The 26,346-nt window shown below is 36.0% G+C and overlaps 1 protein-coding gene and 1 long non-coding RNA gene across 3 annotated transcripts; one reads left to right on the top strand and one right to left on the bottom strand.

The window, feature by feature from the left end:
* Positions 1 to 4,228: 4,228 nt before the first annotated feature.
* On the top strand, positions 4,229 to 4,639 carry LOC110923879 (auxin-responsive protein SAUR71). The gene has a single exon (XM_022167934.1). The coding sequence runs from the start codon at positions 4,229 to 4,231 to the stop codon at positions 4,637 to 4,639; it is 411 nt and encodes a 136-aa protein (XP_022023626.1).
* Positions 4,640 to 6,828: 2,189 nt separating this feature from the next.
* On the bottom strand, positions 6,829 to 10,204 carry LOC110924084. 2 transcript variants are annotated; one of them, XR_002584266.2, is made up of 6 exons: positions 9,934 to 10,204; positions 9,744 to 9,865; positions 8,194 to 8,278; positions 7,884 to 7,961; positions 7,446 to 7,551; positions 6,829 to 7,323 (listed from the first exon to the last, which is right to left on the bottom strand). It is a non-coding gene; the product is annotated as an uncharacterized LOC110924084 (long non-coding RNA). The 2 variants fall into 2 exon arrangements; XR_002584265.2 differs by having other exon boundaries at positions 9,744 to 9,793.
* Between the last annotated feature and the right edge of the window lie 16,142 nt (positions 10,205 to 26,346).

Below are 26,346 nucleotides of genomic sequence, written 5' to 3'. Positions count from 1 at the left end.
CAAAATTGCGAAACTTTAGTAATTAAATAGCGCAATTAGCATAACGCCTATCTAAACCCGGATTTCGACACCAAACCTTTTACTCACTGATGTGAACTAATATTTTGGGATTTTTAAAGATTTTTAATTATTTTTACCTTGCTCATAACCTGCGGTTATGGCTACGGTTCGGTAAATACCGAATATGCCCTTTTCGGCCATAAATCGAGTTCTATAAGGTCTTTTGACCCGATTCCAGTTGCTACTGATTTTAAATAATAAATAAAGTATTTTAGACTTTATAAACTGATCGGGAAACTCAGATTCCCTGTAGAACTCTAAAACCTCCTTAATAATCTTTAAAAAGACCGAAATACCCATTCGGGGCATATTATTAAACTTAAACTCGTTACGGGCACTATGGAAGGTATCCTACTGATACCACAACCTCTTTAAACTATATTGGCTTAGGAAAACAGTGTAGGACTCTAACGGATACCCGTTGCGTCCTTTGCGCGCACGGTTCGGCTTATGTAACTAGTTTACATAATTTAGCCGAAACGGGTCAAACTATATGTTTTAACCCCAAAATCCAGAGTATGATTATTATACCCATATGAAACAAGTCTTCAAACTTGTTGGGTCAAAATCACACTCCATTCACGGTTTTCGCCTTTCACGCGATTAAACCGTAACAAATCTTTAAGACTAACCGATCTAAGCATGGGCTTAATTAAAGACCCGTTAGCATCCTAATTGGTTATTTATACCATCGTTCCAGACTAGAGCCTTCCGGTAAATTGTACCTACGCTTACTTAAGTGAATACGGCTGAGTTATTATTCTTGCTATTTAAGACAGGAGCTAGCTCAGGTAAATACTCTTAACTTATTTTCCCTATTACGGGCTTGGGATACGGTAATATAAATACCGCATGGTCAGGTATGGGATTCCAAAGACCATAAGTCGGGAAATCCAAATAACCTGTTTAAATTCGTATTGCTTGACTGAAACATTGGGGATTAATGCGACCGTGTCCTGGATATCCTTGACTCATTAAATGCAATGGCCACGACCTAAGCACGGGGTGTAGGCATACACCTGACAGATGCCATATGTTTATTAATTAATTATACCCAATAAGGGATTCCCAATAAGGGAATAGTGGTGTGTCGGTTAATCATGAACCGGCATAGAATCGGGCCCCGTATGTAGAGCAAGTTATGTAAAACTGATCACATGAGATATAGTTTGTCCCAAGTATAAAAGACTAATTTTGCCTCTGTGCATTTTAGTAAAGTGTCAAAATATTTTGTGCCTGGTACATCTAAATCAATTTTCTTAAACACTTTTCAAATGAGTCAGTTGAGCGTATTTACCAGTGAAAACTGACGTATTTTCAAAAGTCTAAGTGACAGGTATAAGGTAATAGGCTGGAAGCTGCTCAGGACGTTAATAAGGAATCTTGCAAGTTCTAGGCGTCTAAAGTCTGTTGGACAACGTTTATATTTTTAAGATCCGCCTGTGGATCCATTACCTTCCGTTGTAATACTTGATATTACTTTATATTCGGATTGTAACATATTTTTATCTTTTGCTTCCGCTGTGCATTCATATATTGTGTGGTTTGACTATATTGTTGCCAACTACGTCACGGTAATCCCCCACCGGGCCCATCGGTGACACGTGGAAAATCGGGGTGTGACACTGCGGAATTCTAGTTTTGGATCATGGATGATGGTTCTTTTCATTCTTGATTCACTGATGCTGACTTGTTCATCCAAATTATTATTTGAAACGTTTTCACCTTTTTTGAAATATAGTGGTATCATCGTATCCTTAAAGCTGACTAACAATAACCTGTTTTCTAAGAGTTGTAACTTGTATCGTTCTTCTTGGAGAATAGCACCACAAGTGCATCCTAAGCCTCCTTCGGGGATGCTTGGTCATGTATGTACTCAAGCATCTCTTCTTCCACCGTGATCTTTAAGATGAACATCGATTTTCCAATCATGATCTTCCACCTATGTATGGCCTCATTCGTATCGGTTCTTGGTTGTATTTTTCCTAACCCATTAACAACCTCATACAAGTATTTCCCTTTGCAAATACGAACTTATGTAAGTACACTATGTGTAGTAGTTCCTGTTGTTAAGTTTCTTGACACGTCAAACTACTTGAAATCAACCATCGCACCTCTTCCTTGATATTCTTGATCGTTCTTTCCTCAGCTTGATCTCTTATTGGTCTTGATCTCTATCTTGTCCCACATATCTTGATGTTCGATTTGTCACACACCTTCACGCGGTTTTTTCTCCTTTTATTGGCTTCTCCTTCATCCACACAAAATCTCTTCAACTTCAACATAAACACACATATGTAATCTGACTTCTTTAGTGGATGACCGTCTTCATCAATCTTGGACTTCAGCCTTTGATAAAGGACATGAGCTTCACCAAGCTCTAATACCACTTGTTGAATTAGAGACACATGATACCCAACCCCAAGCTTGGATCTCAAACTCAGATAGTTGAACAACTTGTGCAAATCTTTTTATTAATAAGAACTTCAAATTAATTGATCATAAGGGTACCTTATACCTATACCCCCAACATGGCTATTTATACAACTTCCCTACCTTGCTAAAAAAGGAAACTCTAAACCAACTTAAATGCTTAATCACTAGGAGATAACAAATAGATAAGTTATATCCTAATATAATTTGGACTCCGACTCGAAAACTTAGTCAATTAAACAAACTTATCCTGCAACTACAAGCTTCAGCTCAATAACTTCAAAAGTCGTAACTCACCTTCAACCACATCCCAATTTCAACTCAGCCCCAGCCGCATCTCATCTTCGACTTGGCTCGAGCCGCATCTTAGCTTCAACTACATTCCAGTCGTGACTCGCATCCTGCTCATTCGCGGCTCACGCCTTTCTTCATCGTTCGCATCTCGCTTGACTTCCAATCGCATCTCTCTATTTTAGCCGTGATACACATGAAGAACCTTGACTTAAAGCAACCCGCAACTCTAGGCAACAAGCCATGTATTGCAGCTTCGGCTCAAGTGTTTAATTCCAACACTATCATACTACTTACAAATAATAGGTATGCTAATAACTACATGTAGGTTTAGTTGCATTATTATTTAAATTAGCATGAATATGCTCAAATAAAATCTATGATGTTTTTCTATAGTGATTTTATTATCAGCATACCTATTACGTTTATCTGCATTTACTTAAATCCAAAATAAAGTTATATTCTACATCAATACAAGTTAGGAGGTGTGGAGTACTACACGCATGTTAGAGATTATTATGATTTTAAAAACTAACAAACTCGGGTGGTTTAAGAGGGCAGTGCCCCCTTGACAGGGGTTCCAAGAACGTTGTGACCCTTGGTGGGGGTTCGAGGGTAATGCCTCATGCAGGGTCCAAGGGTCAGAGCCCCTAGTTCGGGTCTCGCTAAGTGCCAAGTTAGTTAGTGGCAACTTGGTCATCATTAGTAGTAACTTGATCACAAACATTAATTAAGTTATTGTTGATAGAGTTTCTACTAATGGTTTTCTTGATGTAACTGTTCAACTACCGACAATTATAACTGCTAACAGTTATACTCTCTCGGAAGGATTATCAACATCTCAACAAGATCATGGTATTGTAATGGTCCTCCACCTATATCAAGAAGTTAATTTGGTCTAATTCTGATACCTGGTTTTAACAACATGTTTTGCATATTCGTTTTGTTATTCTTTATTAATAATTCGGTTATTTTTTTGATATATTTCAATCTGAAGACGATTTCAACATGATTAAGAAAGATATCCAGGTCTACACGAATTATAAAACCTACAATTTTTTAAACTTAATCATCTCAACCATGTATATGTAAGATAATAACATGTAAAATTATGCACATAGATGTACTTACTTATACTTTATGAAGCGTAGTTGGAAAGAATCTTCGGTACATCCTTACTTTTTGTTTCTTTGGTATATGTTTACCTATTTGCATTTGTTTTCAGTCAGCTAGTTGCCATTCAAGTATATAATATGTATAAAGCACATAAAGACGATACATTTGCACATAGAATCATAGACCTAAATTATTTAAAAAGTCTGAGAAGGTAAGCTTTCCTCATTTTATATAGCATCACTTCCACTCCCACATTACACAAACTCACACTTGGGTTCTTTTTTAGAACTAAGCAAGTTATAATTAAACACATTCTTCACTCTACAAAATGTTGGGCAAGAAAATTGGGTTTGTCAAGAAATTGGCCAACAAGATCAATGTTGGCTGCATCAGTGATAGTTCTGCTCAGTCATCTTGTTACGAGTGTTTGTCGAGTAGTGTTCATGCTGACAACAAGCAACAACATCGATCACACACACGCACACGCACCCCAAGAGGATGTATTGCACTGTATGTTGGAGAGGAGAGACTACGGTTTGTGGTCCACACGTCTCATCTTTCGCACCCCCTCTTCCAGATATTATTAGAGAAGACGGCCGATGAATTTGGGTTCGAACAGAAAGATAGGCTGGTGGTCCCGTGTAGCGTCAATGTGTTCTTAGAGGTTGTAAGTGCTGTGAAATGCAACAGTGGAAAGTTTGATTTAAAATACTTGGTTGAAGAGATCAAACAAGGGTAACTGAATGAGACAAGTTGTGTTATGCAACTTCATTTAGACCATAAGTTTCAAATATATAAATCATACATGGATTTCAAATGTACACTGGAGTGAATCTGTGAATGGATATAGTTGTAGCTAATATCTTTGTAACAAACTTTCTATAATACATTAATACATGCACAAACAACATTATTAAGTTGTGTAAGGAGCAGTTTCATAAAGTTAGATCACTACATAATGATTCAATTGTTGTAGTTTAGAATTCGACATAAGAATATTATACAGAAACGATAAACAAAATGCAAGGAACAAACATGATGCTTGTTATATATATAAATTTCATATTGTTCGAAATTTAAATATTCATGATGCTTGTTATATATATATATATTTCATATTGTTCGAAATTTAAATATTCAGAATATATAATCATAGCTTGATCAGTTTTAAATTACAGATCGAAGATGAAAAGTATCTACTTATATTCTGAAAAGAATATATTTGTGTTTGTTCACCTGCTTTAAATTATAGAGGAAAACATGCATTTGGTGAATGGTTAAAGTGATTATTAAAAATATATGCAACATGCATATGTAAATTATATTGATATACAATATAGTATTTATTTCAATTAATAATAATCTTGTTGCCAATTTAACGACAGGAGGAAAGTTGGTAAATAAGTTACTTCTTGATCGACAACTGTAGATATATATGTAACAACAAAGCATTAATTACGACAAAATAGAAGAAATAAATATTATTATCTACACATCTACAAACATTTACTTTCAAATAGCAAACTCAAAATGTGAGACATCACATGTGCACAATGTATAATATTCTTGATAATTAAATTTTATAATAATTTGTAAAAATTCGTCAATTAAATTACAAGATTTCAAATTTACAAACAAAAATTATATTATAACATTATCAAAATCCATCCTAACTCTAGTCATCTTGTCGTTAAAAAAAAGGGTAAATTACACTTTTCGTCCTTTATGTTTGTACCGGATTGCAATGGATAGCCTTTAACTTTCATAATTACAGTTACAATCCTTTATTTGCAAAACTCATTACACATTTCGTCATTTTGCACTAACCAAGTTAAAATTTTATGTTAAGTCAGATCATGTGCACCTCATGTGAGGGCATTTATGTCATTTTACCCCTATCTATATCAACTAGCTCTCTCCCTCCTTCCTCTCCAACCAACCACCAAATCCAGCCACCAACCCTTGCCACTCCCCCACCGCCAACATTTCATTGCCTCAAAATTTGTACCTGATCAGGACGAAATTACAAATGTCATCATATATGCCCAAAATAAAGCTCCGTCCATCATCCACTTCGCATCTTTCATTCTCATCCAAATCAAACGAAAGCCATGGAGTCCTTCGCCCCATTGGAACACCACGCAACTCCCCCTTCTCCGGTAACAGCGCCCACCCACCTTATCCTGAGGTAACACCGTCTCATCTGCTCTTATTACACTTTCCTTTCAATTCACAGACTCATATACATATAAATGTATGTTTACAGATGAGGCCACATCAATCCTATCAAATTACACACAAAAAACTTAATAATCGACAATCAAAGTCCAATTATCCTCCAACTCAACCAGACCAAAAGGCAAAACAATTTATAACAAAATTCAAATAATCAAATCGACAAATTGCCGATTCAATCACTACAAGAAAATGAAGCTAGGGTAACCCCTAAAAAATGTTGCATTAAGTCTTGAAAAAGTTGCATTAGGCCTAATGCAACTTTTTATTGGGGGCTACATTAGAAGCAGTTGCATTAGATCTATTGCAACTTTTTTAGGGTCTAATGCAACTTTTTCTTAACTGTTGCTTTTAGTACACAAATGCAACTTTTTTTCTTTGCAACTTTTATAACACTCAAATGCAACTTTTTTTTTATATTTTAGTTACAAAAATGTAACCTTTTTTTCATTCAAATGCAACTTTTTATACACGTAAATGCAACCTTCAATATGGTTTAGTTACAAAAATGTAACCTTTTTTAGAGGTAATGCAACTATTATTTTCTTTTTATTAGGAAAATGCAACCTTTTTTACACTAAATGCAACATTTTTTTACGAATTTTAGTTACAACAAATGCAACTTTTTATATCCAAATGCAACTTTGTACGATAGATTTTATTGCTATTATTCGATGTACATTGAACCGCAAATACACTAGAACAAATATCATTGATAGAGAAATAGTGTACTTTAACGTACTTGTTCAAACTTAAATAACAAAGTGGTCAACACAAAGTTTCAATACAATAATAAAAAGAAATTGAAACATTCTACTCATCTCGATCTCCAACAGGCAGTCGCTTCATAACTTTCTGCATCATAGCTTCCAAGTTTTGTCGTTGGCTGTCAATGTCTTTTTGCATAGCTTCCAGCTCAGCCTTTTTTCTTTCATGATCTTCTTCAATTTCTTTACGCATTTCCAACAACTGGTTTTTCTCAACTTCAACGTTCGCTTTAAATGATTCCATCAGCCCTTCCGGAATCATGTATGATGTGCAAGCACCATCTACCTTTTTCACTAAGGTATTTGTAACGCCTCTACCATAAAGTCGGCGATATCTATAGTTTTCTTTATTCATTACAACCAAAAAAGGATCTACCGTAGCATTGTCATCCTCTGTAGGCTTGTAGTTCTTCATTTGTTCCTTCAATATTATAAATATAAATATTGTGAAAATAACTTTTTATACTTGAAATCATGTTATGGGTGGATCTTAAATAGGCTATGGGTTAACCCAATATAAAAACATTACAAGACACTACTCACCTGATTTCATCTAGGTTCACTTTTTTTATCGTTTATTAAACTTGACTTTCAGCTTGTTTTCCGTTTTAGTAAACGGAACACGCCACTGCTACTGAGCTTCATCTACCTGAAAAAGTAAATGGGTCAAATTATTTTGGATGCAGAAGTGTATGCAACAATAGATCATGGCACAACACACACCAACTTGGCCATACAAGATACACAATTCATTATTATACAAAACTACCAATATTATATAGGTATAAAAATCACCATTTATATAGCATACTCTTTATGAAGTAATGAACAAAAGAAAATGGTGCAAAAAAACTAACAAAAGGTGCAAAAGGGGAAATCATATATATAGATTATTTCAATATATAGGTGCAAAAAAACTCGTCAGGACATAAAACTTGTTTTATATATAGATTATTTCAGTATATGTCTAGCTACAAATACCTATTCACAATAGATCCAGGTATACTCCCCAGTCGGAATACAATACAACGACCAACCCACCTCCGCCAATACGAATTTCTGCAACGAATTTAACGACAGTTAACAAATTTACTCAACTTATATATAAACTAGGATGCAAGAAGCACATGTATAAATGAAAATCTAAACTATAACACATTATGGGCTAACAATAGCATCTCTGTCTTCTTAACTTCCTAACTCACGTTGACTAAATTTATTAACATTCAATGAAACTATATATTTATGGATAAGAATCTACACATTGTTAAATAAATTCCATTGAACTCACCTAACCAAGATCCAATGAGAATTGAAAAAGAAGCTTCAGGGATATAAGACCTGATGATGGTGCATGCTGGAGTAGAAAGAGCATCCTGCAAAATAGGGAAATCATATACATAGTCCCTTGGGATGGGAAAAGCACCTCAGTCTAGTATATGATAAATGGCATATACATAGTCCCTTGGGAGATATTATTTCTAGAAGAACGAAACACGCCTAAGTAATTAATAAGTTTGCCCACTAAACCCAATAATCTTATCAAATAAAAATATATATCAACAGTTAGCAAGAAATAACTAACTGAATCTGTAATTTGGGGAGCTACTTGAACAGAAGACCAAAAAGAGTTAAGAGGAACGATTGATGAAATCTGTAATTGGGCAGTGACGTAAATAGGCTGCAATCAAAAGAAAACGAAGGGACTGTAATCGAACAAGAGACAAAAGAAGCTCAAGAGCTGAATTTAGGGCTAATCAGATTCGAACAAGGGTCCTGTGAATTTAGGGTTTTCTTTTTTTGCACACGGCTCAACCATGTATTCGCATTGTTACTTTTTTCGTTTTTATACAAAGGATTCCCCTAAAAAAATACGACCACATAGGTTTGGTTTCAGATCTAGTTTGATGACGACGAGGTAACAGAACGATTTCAAGCTATGAAAAAAGAAGTGGACAAATCTATTATGTAGCGGCAGAGGCGGTAGGGGGCGGTAGAGGCGGTGGGTGGGTGGGTGGTGTTGGTGGGTGACGATGGTGGTGGGTGGCAGGGATGGTGGGCAGCGGAGGTAGTGGGTGGGTGACGGTAGTGGTGGTGTTCGTGAAGGTGGTGGTGGTAGGTGGACGCAGAGGCGGTGGGTGCCGGCAGAGGCGGTGGGTGGTGGCGACAACGATGGTGGGCAGTAGCGATGGTGGTGTTCATGGAAGTGGGGGAGGTGGTGAGTGGTGGTGGTGGTGACGGCGGCGGCAGTGGCCGACGGTGGTGGGTTTTGGTGTTGTTGATGAAGAGTGAAAGAGGGAATGAAATGAAAAACAATCGGGGGAGGGGGATTGAATGATGGCGGCGGTGGCCGACGTTTTGTGTAATGGGCGATTCCATTTTATTGACCAACCAAACAGGCAAACACTCTTTTTATTCCCTCAAATACTCTTTTTATTCCCTCACAATGATCTCTTTCACTCCGTCTCCCATTCATGCATACCAATCACTACCTTAGCGCACCAAGTGTACAAAGTTAATGAAAAAAAAGGACACTAGCATTTTAGTAATACTGATAATTACACTATTCAACAAATAATTACTCTGTAGCAACAAATATTTCTAGTACAATTTTGGTTTTACGTAACACCTCTATTTAAAGTAATTTCGAAAATACCACCGCGTGGATTTTTCCTTCACTTCATACAGTTTGCACGCTAAAGCTTACTTGTATTAAAATTAATTTTATTCTAATATATTTATATCTATTGGAATAAGAATATCTTTTTTAACTGACCAATATGATTATAAAAAATGGTTGGTTTTAAAAAAAAATATATATTAACAGTTAGCAAGAAATACCTGACTGAATCTGTAATTTGGGGAGCTACTTGAACAGAATGGCGATGCACCTAAAAAAATTTCTACCATTAGATCCAAGAAACATCATGTTGAATGCAATCTGCTTCTCTACTCCCTAAAATCTACAAATCATTCAACAATAACAGTAAATCCATTAAGTTAGAAGTTGTAATCAACATAGAAAACCTACAATAACCCCGACGATGTTGCCGCTGTTGTCAATGGCTTTAGCGGTGTAATCGATCTGAAAATCCCTACCATCAGGCAAAATAAAAGTTGTATATGGTAGATTGTGTACCCTCTTCCTATGCTACTCATCGTCTTCAGGGGTGAAACTAGTAACTGATTTGTAACTCGATTGGGGTAAGGAGTAAAGAAAGGGGGCAATGTAGAAGTTAGGGTTATTTTAGGAGGAATGAAATTTGAGCGAATGGAATTTTTGGGAGGGAATAAAAATTTGGGGCTGGACATTTTATTTTAGCACTCACACATTTCATTCAAAGTTTATTAAATTCAACAATACCCCCAAATCTCATTCAATATTTTTTTTTTTATTTCTAATGGCTAAAGGGTTTGGGGTTATGGTTGTGACATTATTAGTCACGTAGCAACATAAATGGATGGATAAAACCATGGCAACCATGGTCCTCCTTTCTATTTTTCAAGTAATCATTTCTTTTTTTTTAGACAAAGATAAATTAAAATAAATAAGGGGATAGTGGTTTGGGTCATGACCACACCCTTAGGTAGTGTTTGGTATGCAGGAATGAGAGGTGAAATGAAATGAGTGATTACGAGGGAATGAAGAAAAGAGTGTTTGGTTGGTCAATGGAATGGAATCACCTATTCCAAAAGGCATTCCATTCCCTCAAAATCATTCCTTCCACCCCCCATGTTTTTTTTTTCCATTTCATCCCCTCTTGCACCATTCATCAAGAACACCACAACCCACGACCTTCGCCACAACCCACCACCCACCACCGCCGACGCCATTGCCGCCACCCGCCACCACCTCACCCCGACAGCCGCCGTCGTTATCACCCACAGCTGCGACCAACCGCCAACGCCACTCGCCGCCACCACCCACCACCATCGTTGACGCCACCACCAACCGTCGCCGTCACGAACCGCCACCTTTGCTGTCACCCACCACCAACGGCCACCTTGTCACCACCACCACCACTCGTCGTCACCACCGCACCACCACTTGCCGCCGCCACCACCACCCATCGCCGCCGCCGACACCCACCACCGCTACCTATAACCACCCACAATCACTACCACCGACCACCACCACCACTCACCGCTAATTTTATTACTCCGTTTTTCTTGCCTACCGAACAATACACAATAATAATTCATTCCATTCACATGGTAACCAAACAAGACATGGAATGGTAACGATCCATTGCATTCCCTCATCCATTCCATTACCTCGTCCATTCCATTACCCCATACCAAACAGACCCTTAGGGTACTGGTTTTTGATTGTGCATTAGAGGTGGGTGACATGGCACTTACGTAGAGAAGCATGGTGGTCATGAGGGTCATGACCACACCCTATAGCATATCAATCTATCCGAAAGACACACATATATATATGGTTATATATATAGAAAGAAAAATAATAAAATGTGGAGGACTTTTTAAAATAAGAGGTAAATTTTGAAAAAAAATATATTTTTGGTAAAATAATAAGGTAGGAAATAATAGAGGTGATGTGAATACTCTTAGAAGGTTTTCCAAATCTTTTATAAAAAGAAGTGTTCAAATTTTTTTAGTGACATATGTATATTGTCATTAAAAACCTATATTAGTGGCACAAAAAAGTAAACGCCACTTAAAGTGTGTGCTAAGTACATATGTCATATGTAAAGTGTCATTAAAAACCTAAATTAATGGCACAAAAGTTATATGTCATTAAGAAAAAGGTTGCAATTTTTAGTAACTTTGCAACTTTTAATTATAAAGGTTACAAATTTAATATGCTATTGTAACTTTATAATATAAAGGTTGCATTAGATCTTCTAATGCAACCTTTATATTCAACGTAGTTACATTAGAGGCAAATGCAACTCATTTGAAAAATGTTACTTCTAAAAAGTTACAATAGGCCTATTTTCTAGTAGTGAATTCAACCGATAATAAAAGAAAGTTTCAAAATCAAGTGAAACAAAACATCTAAAATTATTATACCTTTAAGAAATTCAACCAAAAATATCTGCAAACAAATCAGAGTTCTATAACAACAGAGGTTCGTTGTTTATTTCCGACCAAGAACAACCAGATCTGTCTGCACGTGCCAAGACCGATCACTTCTCTCTCTCTCTCTCTCTCTCTCTCTCTCTCTCTCTCTCTCTCTCTCTCTCTCTCTCGAACATATCACGAAATGGCCACATCAGATCTATAGAACAGAGGTTCACTGTTTAGTTCCGGTAAGAACGATCAGATCTGTCTTCACAGGCCAAGAACGATCACTTCTCTCTCGCCAGAATCGATGATGGTGGTGGTCACGTCATAGGCAGTGGCGGCAGTGGATTTGGGGAATAGTTGACTGGTTTTTTTAATTTGAGAGAGAGAGAGAGAGAGAGAGAGAGAGAGAGAGAGAGAGAGAGAGTTCAAAGAGAATGAAATAAGGTTGTAGATTATATATGCTTTTTTTTTCTTTTGTTTATTAGAGGACATTTAGATAAAAACATTAAATTACTATAATACCCTCAAGTAACTAGATTTAACTCAAAATTTTAATCTGGTTAGTGATAAAGGACCTAAGATGTAACGAGTTTTTCAAATAAAGGATTGTGACCGTAATTATTAAAGTTAAAGGGCATCCATTGAAATCCGATGCAAACATAAAGGACGAAAAATGTAATTTACCCTAAAAAAATTGAACCTTAATGTTATACTAGTATCCTAAATAACCCATTACGTGCTATGTGACTGGTCCATTAGTTTCTAAGGGTTTACTTATTACTATATCTAGACATTGGGTTGTGGGCCATGGGCCAAACTTTCACCAAGGAAATTGGGCTGGTTGAGAACACACTGAACTAGAGGTGTTCAAACCGGGTTTTTCTAATACCTGGGTTCGGGCATATATCCGGGTACGGGTATGACCGGGTTATGACTTTTCGGGGTATTGGACATAAAATCTATACCATGTGTACTCGGGTTCGGGTTTTCAATACCTGAATATTAGAATACCCTATTTCCGGGTCCGGGTAGGGTTCGGGTATTGATCCGGTAGGGTTCGGGTATTGGTCGGGTATTTGCCGGGTATGGTTCGAGTTCGGGTATAGATAGGGGTTTTCGATTCATATTTTTGGCATAAAACATATAAATATAATGGAAACCTTTATTTATACATATTTTATGTCTTGAAATTTACCCAAAAAAGCCTTATACAAGCTCTAAACGTTCAAAAGAAGTTATTATTCACAAGAGGTTGGGGTATTACGAAAACCCTGTTACAGGTAGTACAGTATACCACCCAATCTATATATTGTCACCGTCACTAGTAAATACAAGTAAGTACACAACGATATCAACGTTTTTGTCATGTTAAAGAAACATTTATTTCTATAATAAAAGAAAATGTTTTCACAAAGTTCATTTTCTATAAAAAATAAAATATAAAATCAGAGTATCACGCAACATCAACCACGACACTAAAGATATTAACATCTGCAATGCTTTTTTGTTCACTTTTTATTTAATACTATGCAAATTAGTTAAATCACTATGCTTTTTATAAAATAACTTCATTCTTTCTAACTATCAACACAAATAAATTAGTACGAAGTTTTGGCACGTTCTCAAATTTATTACAGCTTGACATTGCATGTGATCAATATTTATAATACATGCACTTGGTGTCAAAGGATAAGCTTTTTGCATGTCAACGTCTCTTGAATATGTTACAGGACTAAAACGAATATGTTAATTAATTTGTATGTTCGTCGATTTCGATCTATTATTAATTAGTATTATTAATATTTGCAATATTTAACTCCTTATATTGAACATGGAGATTACCTTTTATATATTAAACATGCATGCAGTTAGATTTTAGGAACATGGCCGCAATACACATAAAATATGAGATCGTAAGAACATCTATATCTATGTATATTTATCTAGAGTTAAATGTCAAAATCGTCCCCGAGTTTAGTCACTTTTGTCACTTCAGTCTAAAAATAAACCTTTTTGTTATTGGATCACTGAGGTTTTATTTTTGTTGTCATATTAATCAAAATCACTGATTCAGTTAAAACGTAACGTTAACGTACTCATGGACGATTTTAGTAATTCTCAATCCTTAGCTTGGCTGGTAGTAGCTGCTGATTGGGCTCGAGACTAAATAGTCGCCAAAACACCAATCAATAGTCACTAAATCCTGGTTCCAACATATTTTTCAAAAACATATTAGTTACGTTTGGAAGATAAAGAATCACTTGGTATCAGTGGCGGATCTAGAAATTTTTTTCATGGAGGGCGGAAATTTGTAGTTGTCGGTTGTCTACCACTGAGTATTAAAAAAAAAGTGTGGTTTTATTCGGGTTGGATCGGGTTCGGATAGTTCACAAAGAGCACACAAATTAATAAATTTGTAACCGTCAGTTGTCTATCACTAGATGGTAACGTTCTCCGTTAACTTAGAAAAAGGTGGGTCATTATGAGAAGTTGGTCAATATAGTTATTACGAAAAATGCTTCAAGCTTCTTCTTCCTCTCTTTGGTACTATTATCGGTTCGTATCAATACTTGTTAAAAAATCATATACAATAAATTTAATACAGTTATTTTATTATAAAAGCAATAAAAGAATTCCAAAACAAATTAAATATGGTGCTAGACCGGTGTCGAACCTAAAGTAACGATTCTGAAAACGCCAAAAGGTGGGTACTAAATTGGTACCGAAAATGATTTAGTATATTAAATTTGGCACCGATACGATACCGGTTCGTTTACAGGATTTGATACAATTTGCTCATAAATATTCTAAATATTTAAGTTAATTTTACATGCTACAATTCCTTCATTACAGAAAAAAACAAAAAAGTAAGCAAAATAAGTTATTGTGTATATAAAACCTCATTCAAACGAAATACAGTTTACTTACTGTGTGTTTGAAAAGTAATCTAAACGGTGCAATTACTTGCATTGCTGCGTTGCTACAGGATTTAATGAGCTCGGTACCAACCGGTACCGAAAATACCGTTACCAAAATCCCCAAAAGTGGGTACCGGTATCGAATATACCTAGTATGGTACGGTTCGGTACCGGTCGGTACTGGTACGGCACCGGTATTTGAGGGTAAAAACCGGTGAATACCTGTGCAGAACCGGTACCAAAAATACACCGGTTTGGTAAATTTGAGACCGGTACCTATACCCGATACCATTTGCTCATCTCTTAATTCTAATTTTAAATAATTCTAATTATAATTATAATTTAATAATAAATCACTACTGTTCATTATGGTACGGTTCGGTATCGGTGAGTACTGGTACGACACCGGTATTTGAGGGTAAAAACCGAATATCTGTGTAGAACCGGTACCGAAAAGATACCGGTTTAGTAAATTTGAGATCGAAACCTACACCCGATACCATTTACTCATCTCTTAACCCTAATTTTAAATTATTATGTTACCACTGTTCATTCTGTTTAATTATTATCATATATGAATTATGATGGACCAAATTAGTTGAGTTGATAACCTTTTACTAGAACTTATTTAAATTAAATAAATCAATAATTGTAAAACATGTTAAGTAAGGTAAGAGGGTATGGTGATAGTCCTCCAAGGGAAGATGATCCGTCACATAGGCGCCACGTCATAGTCCTCCTAATGATGGTCCAACCCACAAAACTAGAGGGTATGGAGAATGATCCTAGTCATAGTCCTCCCCACCACTTTTATGTTTTTTTTTTATCTTCTATTTTTTTTTAAAGACATTACATAAACTTAAAAAAAAAAGATAAACTTAAAATAAATTAAACTTATAAATAATATTTTCATTTAACAAATATACTACACCAACAAAAAAAACAATAATAAAAATCTTTGTGCTTCCAGTCAAAACCTCTTTCACACTCTCTCTCTAAAATGTAATCCACCTTTCATTTACAGAACTTCTTCATCTCCATCATCCTCTTCACTCTCTCTCTAAAATCTTTGTACTTCCAGAAGAAAAAAACCACCATAAAAAGTCATCTCTTTCATCAAATCTGCAAGATTGGAAAAAAACCACCATAAAACGGCTACGGTTTGAGTTCCCGGCGGTGCTGGCGGCGAATTTGTGGTGGTGGTGGTTGTAGTTCCCGACGGCGGTGGCGGCGAATTTGACTGGGGCCCACCATAATTGGTTCGTCGCAAACGGCAAGATCTCGACGGTGAGGACGGGACGTGGGGGGGCACGGTTTAACGGCCGTCGTCGTTCCTCGACGGGGTGGAGACGAACCCCATACCCCCTAGCCTAAGAATTCAATTTGGGAAAATAGCCAAAATGGCCAAGAATGGGTCAACTTTTCCAAACTAGTCAACTCAAACGTCTTGGGGAGACGTTTGAAACATGTGCAAACGTCTTGGCGGCTCACCAACCAAAAGCTGCCACGTGTCCAACAGAAAAGTAAGACGTCTGGACGTCTTGGCTGAGACGTTTCAGACGGCTTGAGACGTTTCGTTATGGCTGGCCATTTATCCAGACGGCTTGAGATGTTTCCGGACGGCTTGAGCCATTTAACTCTATTTAGCCGGCTACATCAGCTCGAGCCGGATAAGACGTTTGTTGTACGTATTCAAAACGGTTTGTACGATTTTAAGACGTTTTGTACGACTTTAAGACATTTTATTAGCAATTTAAGACGTTTTTTTTATTTTAACACGTTTGTTGCATTTATTTAGATGGATCCCTTATTTAAGATTCAAAAAGTTTGTTTGTTTTTAGTAATTGTCTCACAACATGAGGGTGAAGTTTGTTGTTTATACTGGGGGAAGTGGGATGTCATTAACGGAAACATTGAGTATGTTACTGATGGCGATTCAAGGAGACGCGGTTTAGAAGTTGAAACATATCATTCATATAATAGTTTTGTAAACTATGTTTCTAAGATGTGTGATACTCCAAACATTACACGGTTGTCATACCGGATCTCTACGTTTACTGATCCGATCGATATAATTAATGATCGAGATGTTAGATTTTTTTTTTTTTGATTTGGCGATGCAGAATCCTTTTGAATTATATAAATTATATGTTATTCAAGAGTCTGATGTTGGTTCCTCTGGTGTTTCTTCTTTAAACAACTTCAAAACTCCAGATCTAAATATTTCAGTCAAAGAAAGTGTTGATGTTTTAAACGATGAGTGTCCTATTTTAGAAAATAATTTAGAAAAATCATCCACGTCTAACAACGAATCAGCTTCTTCATCTATAGTGTTTGAGGCCGGTCATATATTCAATAACAAAGAAGAGATGAAGCTTGAGTTGGGAAAGAAATGTTTGTTAGAGCATTTCGAGTTTAAAGTTGATACATCATCTAAGACACGGTATGAAGTTTCATGCATGGGTGATGGTTGTGAATGGCGATTTAAGGCATATGCTATTCCTTGTGGTAGTTTATGGTTTGTTAAACATATGAACGATAGACACACTTGTTCGAAGACGCAAACACACCCACATTTCCGTCAGGCTAACCCAAAGGTTTTGGGTCACTTTGTCACACCCCGACCACGTAAAACAACAAATCGTGGCGGAAACGTCGGGGAGTGTTGTAACAGAATCATTGTTTCACAACCATGGATTAAACAATTTCGTTTTATTGAATTAAATGTATTACAATGTCTTATCAACAAAGAAAATATAACATAGTTAACTAGTCTTGCATCTTTTAATGTCACTAAGGCCTCGTCCAATCCTATGTGAGCATGCATCAATATCATCATCAAATATCATCAACTATTGTACCTGAAACACATGTGAAAATAGGTACGTCAGCATAAAAATGCCGGCGAGTACATAGGTTTTATTGATTTAGGATGCATGACTTATAAGTTTAGAAAAAGTTGTTTAACAAAAGTCAGTCATGATCCTTGTAAAATGTTTTGTTTTATAAATCATTTGAAAAGCGATGATAGATATGTATATTTAAAAGAATAATGTAAGGTTAAATGAATAACCAAGTAAAAATGAGTTTGTATAAGAATAAGTTATTTGTAAAATAATGTCTTGTGAAAAATATGTTATTTGTATAAAATGTATAAGTCCAAATTGAATGATTTAAATAACGCTACGACATGTAATATAATACAAGCACTTATATATAGGAAGTACCGGCGGCGTATCCACCATGCTTGTACCATGTTACACACGCCTCGTTACTTAAATCACTTACCCAACCAAACCACCAATGTAAATTGCCCATGTCTAACCCATTTGTCAAATGTCTTTGTGAAAACCATGTCAAAATGTTTATGTCAAAATGTAGTACATGGAATGTGTATATCAATATCAAAATGTCTATGTCAAATGTCAATCAACAGATACAAACGGTTCACACGGTTCAACAGTTACAAATGGTTCACATAATTCAATGGTTACAAACGGTTCACATAGTCAAATAGTTACAACGGTTCAAAATGTAGTTCAATGTGTCCATATGCTGGATGAGCATGTGCAGCAAAATGTAATGTAAACAATGTACTAAGTATGCACTGAAAGGACATACATAGCATAAAACATAATGAAATCATGTACTAATAGTGTACTAATGAACATAGCAAGTATATGATATGAAAACATGAAAAGCATGAAAGTAACAAGTAGGCACATGTGTTTCACCCCAAAATGTTTGAAAAACAGTAAAAGAGGGGTACTATGTACTCACTTGAGGGTGCTTAGAAGTCTTGACTAACAACCAAGCAAAGCTTGAGGGATCACGGAAATCAAACGACACCTAATATAGGTAACTACATTAATAACCGGACCTAACTCGGAAGATCAGATAGTATGAGGTTTCATAAACCAAATGAGTATTGGAACTCATATGATATGGTTTAACAAAGCCCACATACTAAAATGAAACCTAACCTAAGTGCTTATGACCCATTACGACCCGTTTAGGTAGCTTACGCTACTTTAACGCGTCGTTCGCGTAAAACGAGTTCGGACCGCCTAACTAGCCCTATGACAAGTAAGATATGCCTTAACATGTTTAATATTGTTGTCAAATCAGTTTAGATGTCAAAAGTTATGTTACTTATGCTTAAAATGAATTTTGGCGCAAAAAGGGTATTTTGGTAATTTTCCTAAGGCATATAAACTACCTATCATACAACTACTTAAACGAAGTGACCATAAGGTATAACCTCGGAAGGTTATTCCCTATACAACTATGGTCACCTAAAGTGTTTGGTCGGATCCTAATGATCGACCAAATGGATGGGGTTCGTAAGTATAAGCGATTGATTAGATCGCTTACCTTTACGACCCTAAACAAGCATAAATCTAAAAGTGACGAGTTAAACATGTTAAAACATGTTTAACAAAGTTTAAAAACAGGTTTGGTATCAAGACAAAGGGTCTTGATACCCAAAAGTAGTTTGGTTACAAAATACGCAAGAATACGAATTTTGGCCGAAACTACGACTCGTCACTGAGCCTAGATAACGTGGTAATCAGTAGGTATAGTCACTAGGGACTATAACCATCGTGATTACGATCACGTTATGAAGTTCAAACAAACTTCGTATTGCCCATAAACTGGTCAATGCAGAAAGTCAAACACAATTTGACTTTAACGCTAAAACGAAAGAAAAGCACGAAAGAATACTTACAGAAGGTCCCCGCAAGATTTGATCCGATTTACCCTCAGGTATGAAGTATGAAGTCCAACTTAGAGGGACAAAATCAGATTCAAATGTGGGTTTTGCAAATGAGAATGGATGGGTATTTATAGATTTCATGGAACCGTTAAGATCGTTCGTCGAATAACGTGCTTTAATCTTAACCATACACATGTGCCCATGGTTTTGTAAAACCATGGGAGCCCCTAGAATGAGTCCATGGTATAATAAAAACCATTGAATATTAGCCCATGGTATTGCAAAACCATGGGTTAAAACCATCAAATCTCAAAAGTGGACCAAGTTCAATGTATCTGCCAGAAATTTAAAAAAATGGTCCCTGCACTTGTAAAACGTGATTTTTTTGCACTTTTAAGCCCCGTTAACCCTATTTCAAGGCTCTAAAATAAACTTAAAGTATAGGGAACTTAAAATATGCTCAAAAATATCTCAGATGTCCGTTCGTTTGGTCGTACGGTTGTGTTGTTCGGTTAATTACGACAGAAATCGTAATGAACACAAAAACGATCCAAATTACGTGACGAATGGAACTTTATCATGCCAATCACTAAAATAAAATATTTTAATGATTACATAAATTTTTGGATGTCGGATATATTCAGGACGTAAGATATGTGCGAAAATGCAAACTTATGAACTTTTAACGCTTTTAGTCTCTATTGATCAAATAAGTTTATTTTAGCATACTGAACCCCTCAAAGCCTATTTCTAAGCTATGTAAAGGATATTTAGGGTATGTTTAACTTATGATCAAGTTCCGGAATGTTTGTTACTGTACAAATTGACATACTTTCGCAGTTTGTCGAATTTAGTCCCTGTAAACGAATAAACTAGATTTCGGCATACCAAACCATCCAAAACTTATTTCTAAGTTATGTAAAGGTTATTTAAGGTATGTTATGCCTATGTCACTGTTCCGGAGTGTTTGTTGCATTAAACTGGTTATCTTTACGCATCAGATCGCGTATAACCTTCCAGAAAGCGATTTAAAGCCCGAAATCGAACAAGAATTGATATATGCAAACGATACACATATTTTTACAAATTCCAAGTATGAAACACGATATTTCATTGATTTGGTATTTGTTTGATGGTTGCAGTGATACAGGTGTCACACACTTTTTAAAGGAACAAATAAAGACAGTGGTAGGATATATCGAGCGAAAAAGATTGTCAAAGATTTTAGACAAAGGTTCGAGGTTGAGATAACAAACCTTCAAGCTTGGCGTGGTAAAAGCCATGCACTTGAACTTCTACAAGGAACAACCCGAGACTCTTTTGCCGAACTACCAATATACTGTTACAACTTGAAGCTTGCAAATCCTGGAAGCGTTACTCACATCTTGGTTGATGAGCAGAGTCGTTTTGAAATGGTTTTTGTTGTTTTAGGTGCTGCGGTAATATACACCTTTTCTTTTGTACTTGCTCTTATTTTTTTTAAAGTAACATGGGTTTTGATCTTATTTTGTTTTCATTAATTTTCAGATTCGTAGCTTTATATTTAATCTAAGACCGGTCGTTATCATTGACGCGGCACACCTAAAGGGTGAATTTAAAGGGACGTTGTTTTTAGCAGTGGGCATGGATGGAAATAATCAGATTTTACCAATTGCTTATGGAATTGGAAAATCATAGGATGGTGAATCTTGGGCATGGTTTCTCTCAAAGCTTAGAGACTGTGTTGGTGAAATAGCAGATATGGTGATCATTTCGTATAGGGCGAATTCTATACATGTAGGTGTTAGAAACATGTTTCCACGTGTGTACCACGGGTTGTGTTGTCATCATTTAATGATGAATTTACATTTGTCGTCGTCTAAAAAAACGAGTACGAGGCACTATGGTGGAAGACATGTAAATCTTATCGGATTTCTGACTTTAACGAGTCATTCAATGCTTTGTGTCTTGCCGTTCCTAGAATACGCCAGGTTTTAACAAATATTGGGTTTGGTAGATGGGCAAGAGCTCATTGTCCCGGCAATCGATACCACTATATGACATCTAATAGTGCGGAGTCTATTAACTCTTTGTCTAGATTCTCGCGTAAGATGCCGATAACGCAACTTATCGAATTCTTCCGCGAGTCTATACAAAAATGGTTTTATGATCGTCGACTGCAGGGCATGCAGGAGAGCCATTCACTGACTCAGTGGGCACAGAAGAAAATTTTAAAGAAAATTGAAGGGTCTAGAACCTGGACTGTTGCAGGCATCCGGGTAAACAGTTTTGTTGTTGAAGACGGTGGGAAAAGGGGTGTAGTTGATTTTTTGAATCATTCGTGCAGTTGCCGTGTCTGGCAAGTTTCTGGTCTACCTTGTGGGCATGTGATTGCTGTTTCAAGATTTTTGGGTGAACCTGACTGCAGTCATTATACATTCTCGTGTTATTCAAACGAAGTATACAAAAAAACGTATGAAGAATCGATTAATCCTCTGCCTCATAGGTCTGAATTGGTGATACCAGAAGGCCTTGGCAGTGTATTACCCTCGCATATTACAAAATGTCAATCTGGTCGTCCAAAAGAAAACACCCAAATCTTGTCTCGTGGGGAAGAACCTGTTCTGGTATATTGTTCGCGGTGTCAAACATACGAACATGTTCGTGACGTTTGTTTAGATCCAATGCAATCACAGATTCGTTCACGTAAATCATCAGGCAAAGGAAAAGGAAAAGGAAAAGGGAAAGAGACAGAAACCCAGAGTCCAACGGATGACATTTTTCCATCTTATAATTTAGCAGACTTTTAATAATAGCTTAGTTTTTTTATGTTTTAGTTAGGAAAATCATGTAACAAATTCTGTAACTGCAATAGTAATTAGTACTTTTAATTTATATAAGAATTAAATTTTACAATGCGTACGTCCAGCCTTCAAAAATTACTTGGTGTGTAGCGCCCGGCGTAGAGTTCATCAGCCATGTAGCGTCTATATCTAACACAAGTATCCTGCATGTTTACTTCGTTCCATGTTAATGAACGGTTGTAAACTAGATTTTCCAATAGCATATATATGATAACACCTGAGTTTCGACCAATATGAGCTCCGTGGTCAGGCCACACAACATCCCCGCAATACTCTAAGGCTTCTACACCATCTTTCCCTGATTGTTGCCAGTATGATATACGTCCCAGAAACCATACGAATGGAGATTCAAATTCTAAAAGAATTTGATGTATTTTCCTGTGTATGCAAAATCCTTCTCCGCAATTACTTAGGTTACAGTTATCGGGAAAATAAGCATATATTTTAAGCGAACGCATATTTATTTTTTGAAGTAACCAGTGGTTTTCGTTGTGCGCTACGGGCATGTAAATCTGCAAAAAATTGAAACGTAAATAAGCCCCGGAAAAGGTATTATTTTCAGGGAATTTTTTTTAAAGTTACAAATTTTTTAAAAAATGAATATTTTTTTATAAAACAAATTTTTAAAAAAATCAATATTTTTTTAAATTTATTAAAAAACGTACAAGTCTATTATTTCATTGTCAATTGTTGGTGTAAAAAAGTAAAGGTCTGCAAATTTATAAAAAGCGTACATTCCGAATAATCATATTTCACAATGTACCGTATCAACGTCCCAAAAGGGAGGAAAAAATTCTTTTGAACCGTCTCCATATCCGTAGGCCTCTCTATTTTGTTCTATTATCATGTTAAAAAAAGTAGGCGGGACAACTGTCCACCGATAATCATTTGACAACATCGCCCTTAACCGTCTGTGAAGCTCCCGTTGATACATAAGCTTGTTACACCATGCATTGATATGCTGAGAAAAATATGGTAAACGTTTGACAAAAAAAACACTATCATTAACATGAAAGGTATTTCGAAGGTACCGTTTCCTGAATAAATCCGTTTCCACAAAATCCAAGTAATCAGCCCCACCATTCTTTTCCGAGAGGTGTTTTACTCATGTAGGTTGCGTAGCAAGTTGGAGTATCGCCGTCATAGTAAAACTCTAGAATATTTGGCGACCAATGTTCAAACCAATCATTTTGGTTTATCCAAATGGTGCGTTGCATGGAATGAGGAATGTTTGAGTAAGACATCCGGTGTGGCATTATTGACATAGTGAGGGCACACATATATATACACACATGTTCACAATAAAAATTAATATAAAATATAATATTCGAAATATATATACAAATAATTTTGTTTTATAAAATATCGTCCTCTTCTATCTCGTTGACAAATCATTGAATACATTCAATATCGTCCTCTTCTATCTCGTTGACTAATTGTTTAGGAATAAGCGAGTTGTAGAAAAGTATCAACATATGGCGCCTCATCCTTGCAGCCGTTATGCTTGTGTCTTCAACATCATTTAGTGGTTTTTTTGTTAATCAACCCGTCTAGAAATATACAAACCCAAACCCCACAGTCCCCTAATGGTCCTGACTGCTGTGGCACGTCATCTGCATATACTATTTCAAACGTATACTTTAACGGTAAAGGTTTGTTGTCATAGGAACCATGCAAACGAAGCCAATGGTCAAAAACAAAATTTATGTGGCAAACCACTTCCGTTCTTCCTTTTTCCAATTCTCGCATGCCCATCAAGCTACCAAAAAAATAAAACAAGCATTGATTAAAAGTCATACCTTTTGAGAGACCGTTAAGTAAAACTATTAAATAATCAGCGTTTATAAATTTTTACCTGTCGTAAATAGTGAGGGTCTGGTTAACCAGGTTGAAAACTCCTAAAAACCAGTGAATTGATGGTATAAATAACGGTACATACATCTCGTCAACGCTAAATATCGGAGGAAAAGGATCTACAACCCCGTTGAAGTAACCTTCGAACTTCTGATCCAAAGTTTGAGAATGCATCTGGAAATACGGGGGTAAAATGGACCAATGGTCGGATGGATTTCTTGAATGATACATGTGTAGCATCCATCCAAAAAGGTGTTGTCATAAGTTTGGACAATTTTAGTGAAATTTTATAGGAAACTATAGTATATTTAGTATTAACCAATTAAATTTATACTGCTTACCTCATTGCTTAACCAGCCAGTCCCGTCAGTGCCTAGCAAGGCCGCCCAGAAATCAGGACCAACATAGCCGCCTGCTGTGAGTGTTAGTTGTCTAACGCCGCTAGTTGGTGCCCAATTTTTTATCTTTTGAAATAAATTATCTTCATCGTTTGCTATCTTTTTTGGCTTCTGCTTGAGGTTTTTGTAAACTACAAACGGTGATAGCACAGCCTTGGCGGGCTTCACAAGCCTTTCGGACCGCCTCAGTTTCATCATCTCCGGATCCTCATTCTACAATTACATTATTTAAGAGGTAAATTAACAAAACGTACATGGATAACAAAAATAAACATATACGCAGGCCAAACTTACGGCTTCTTCCGTAACATTTTCGGGATTTGCAGACACATGATACACTTCCTTATCGAAGTTAAAATAGGAATCAGCTGCCGCCTACAAATTTTAAAAAAATGTTAGAAACATTTTCAAATAAATTTATTTTTTAGATTTTTATAACCAAATAAACGGGTTTTTTGAATGAATACATTATCATCTTCTTTTTGCGATTGGTCCATCGGTGTTCGTATGTGGCTTGGAGTATTAACCGGAGCCATACGAAAAGTTTGCAACAACTCCGACTTGAGCATGTCAGTCAACGCCCGGTTGTTTGAGAACATCATTGACTGAAATTTAGAGACAAGCCGGTCTTCAGAATAAAATCCTGATGAAAACTGACCGGGACCAGCATCCCGTTGCAAGTCAGCCGTCTTTAACGGAATATCATGCGGGGAAACCGGTATTTCAGGTGCAAATCCGTGCGTTTGAGGCACCTGAACTCATCATCGCCGAACAAGTTGGCAATGTAGTCCTTCTGTGGCTAGCCGCAGTTTTAACTCAGGCCGATTGGATTATGAATTGGAGGGGGTAATTCAGTCGCCATAGCAGGAATAAAAATTTGACGTTCAAGGTCCAAATAATCCGAGCTTGAAGTATACCACTGTGTCTCGGCCTCAAACATAATTGGTAGTATGAAGTTTAGCGGTTTATATTCACGTCTCTAACAAATTCAAAACGAAACATTTTACAAAAAAATGCTAAAAACTAATAAAGGTTTAAACTGTTAAAACGTTGAATTTGTTTTTTAAATTTTATACTTTATAAAATTATCATTTGAAACTAACAAAGGTTTCAAACTGTTAACGGTTGGAAATTTTATTTTTATAATTTTTTAATTTTATAATTTTAACAGTTTTTATTTTATAATTTTATAATTTTATCGGTTTTCATAATTTTTTATAAATATTATTTTTTAAAATTATAAAATAGATTGAAACTAAACATTTTACAAAAAAAATGTTAAAAAAAAGGTTGAAATTTTATAAAAAATTTTAAAATTGTTTTTATAATTTTATAATTTATAAAATTATAATTTGAAAGTAATAAAGGTTGAAACTGTTAACGGTATGAAAATTTATTTTTATAATTTTTTAATTTTATAGTTTTAACAGTTATCGGTTTTTATAATTTTTTATAAATATAATTATTTAAAATTATAAAATTTTATAAAATAGCAATTTACCTTTATTGCATTCGCTAAGATGCCATCAACACTACCCTTCATCAGCTTTTGTCCTTCTTTCCATCCTAAAAATCTCGGAATGGTCTGAGCATTGAAATACCCCCTCCTGTGTTTGAATTCCGGAAATACCTCTAGAATCCACATCTGTAAATGCATTAACATTTTTACCAGATATTAGT

This window comes from Helianthus annuus, chromosome 17, assembly GCF_002127325.2.
Source record: "Helianthus annuus cultivar XRQ/B chromosome 17, HanXRQr2.0-SUNRISE, whole genome shotgun sequence".
In the NCBI taxonomy this organism is placed as follows: Eukaryota; Viridiplantae; Streptophyta; class Magnoliopsida; order Asterales; family Asteraceae; genus Helianthus; species Helianthus annuus.
The sequence above is the reverse complement of the archived record's forward strand: the minus strand, read 5'-3'. Positions and strand labels throughout refer to the sequence as shown.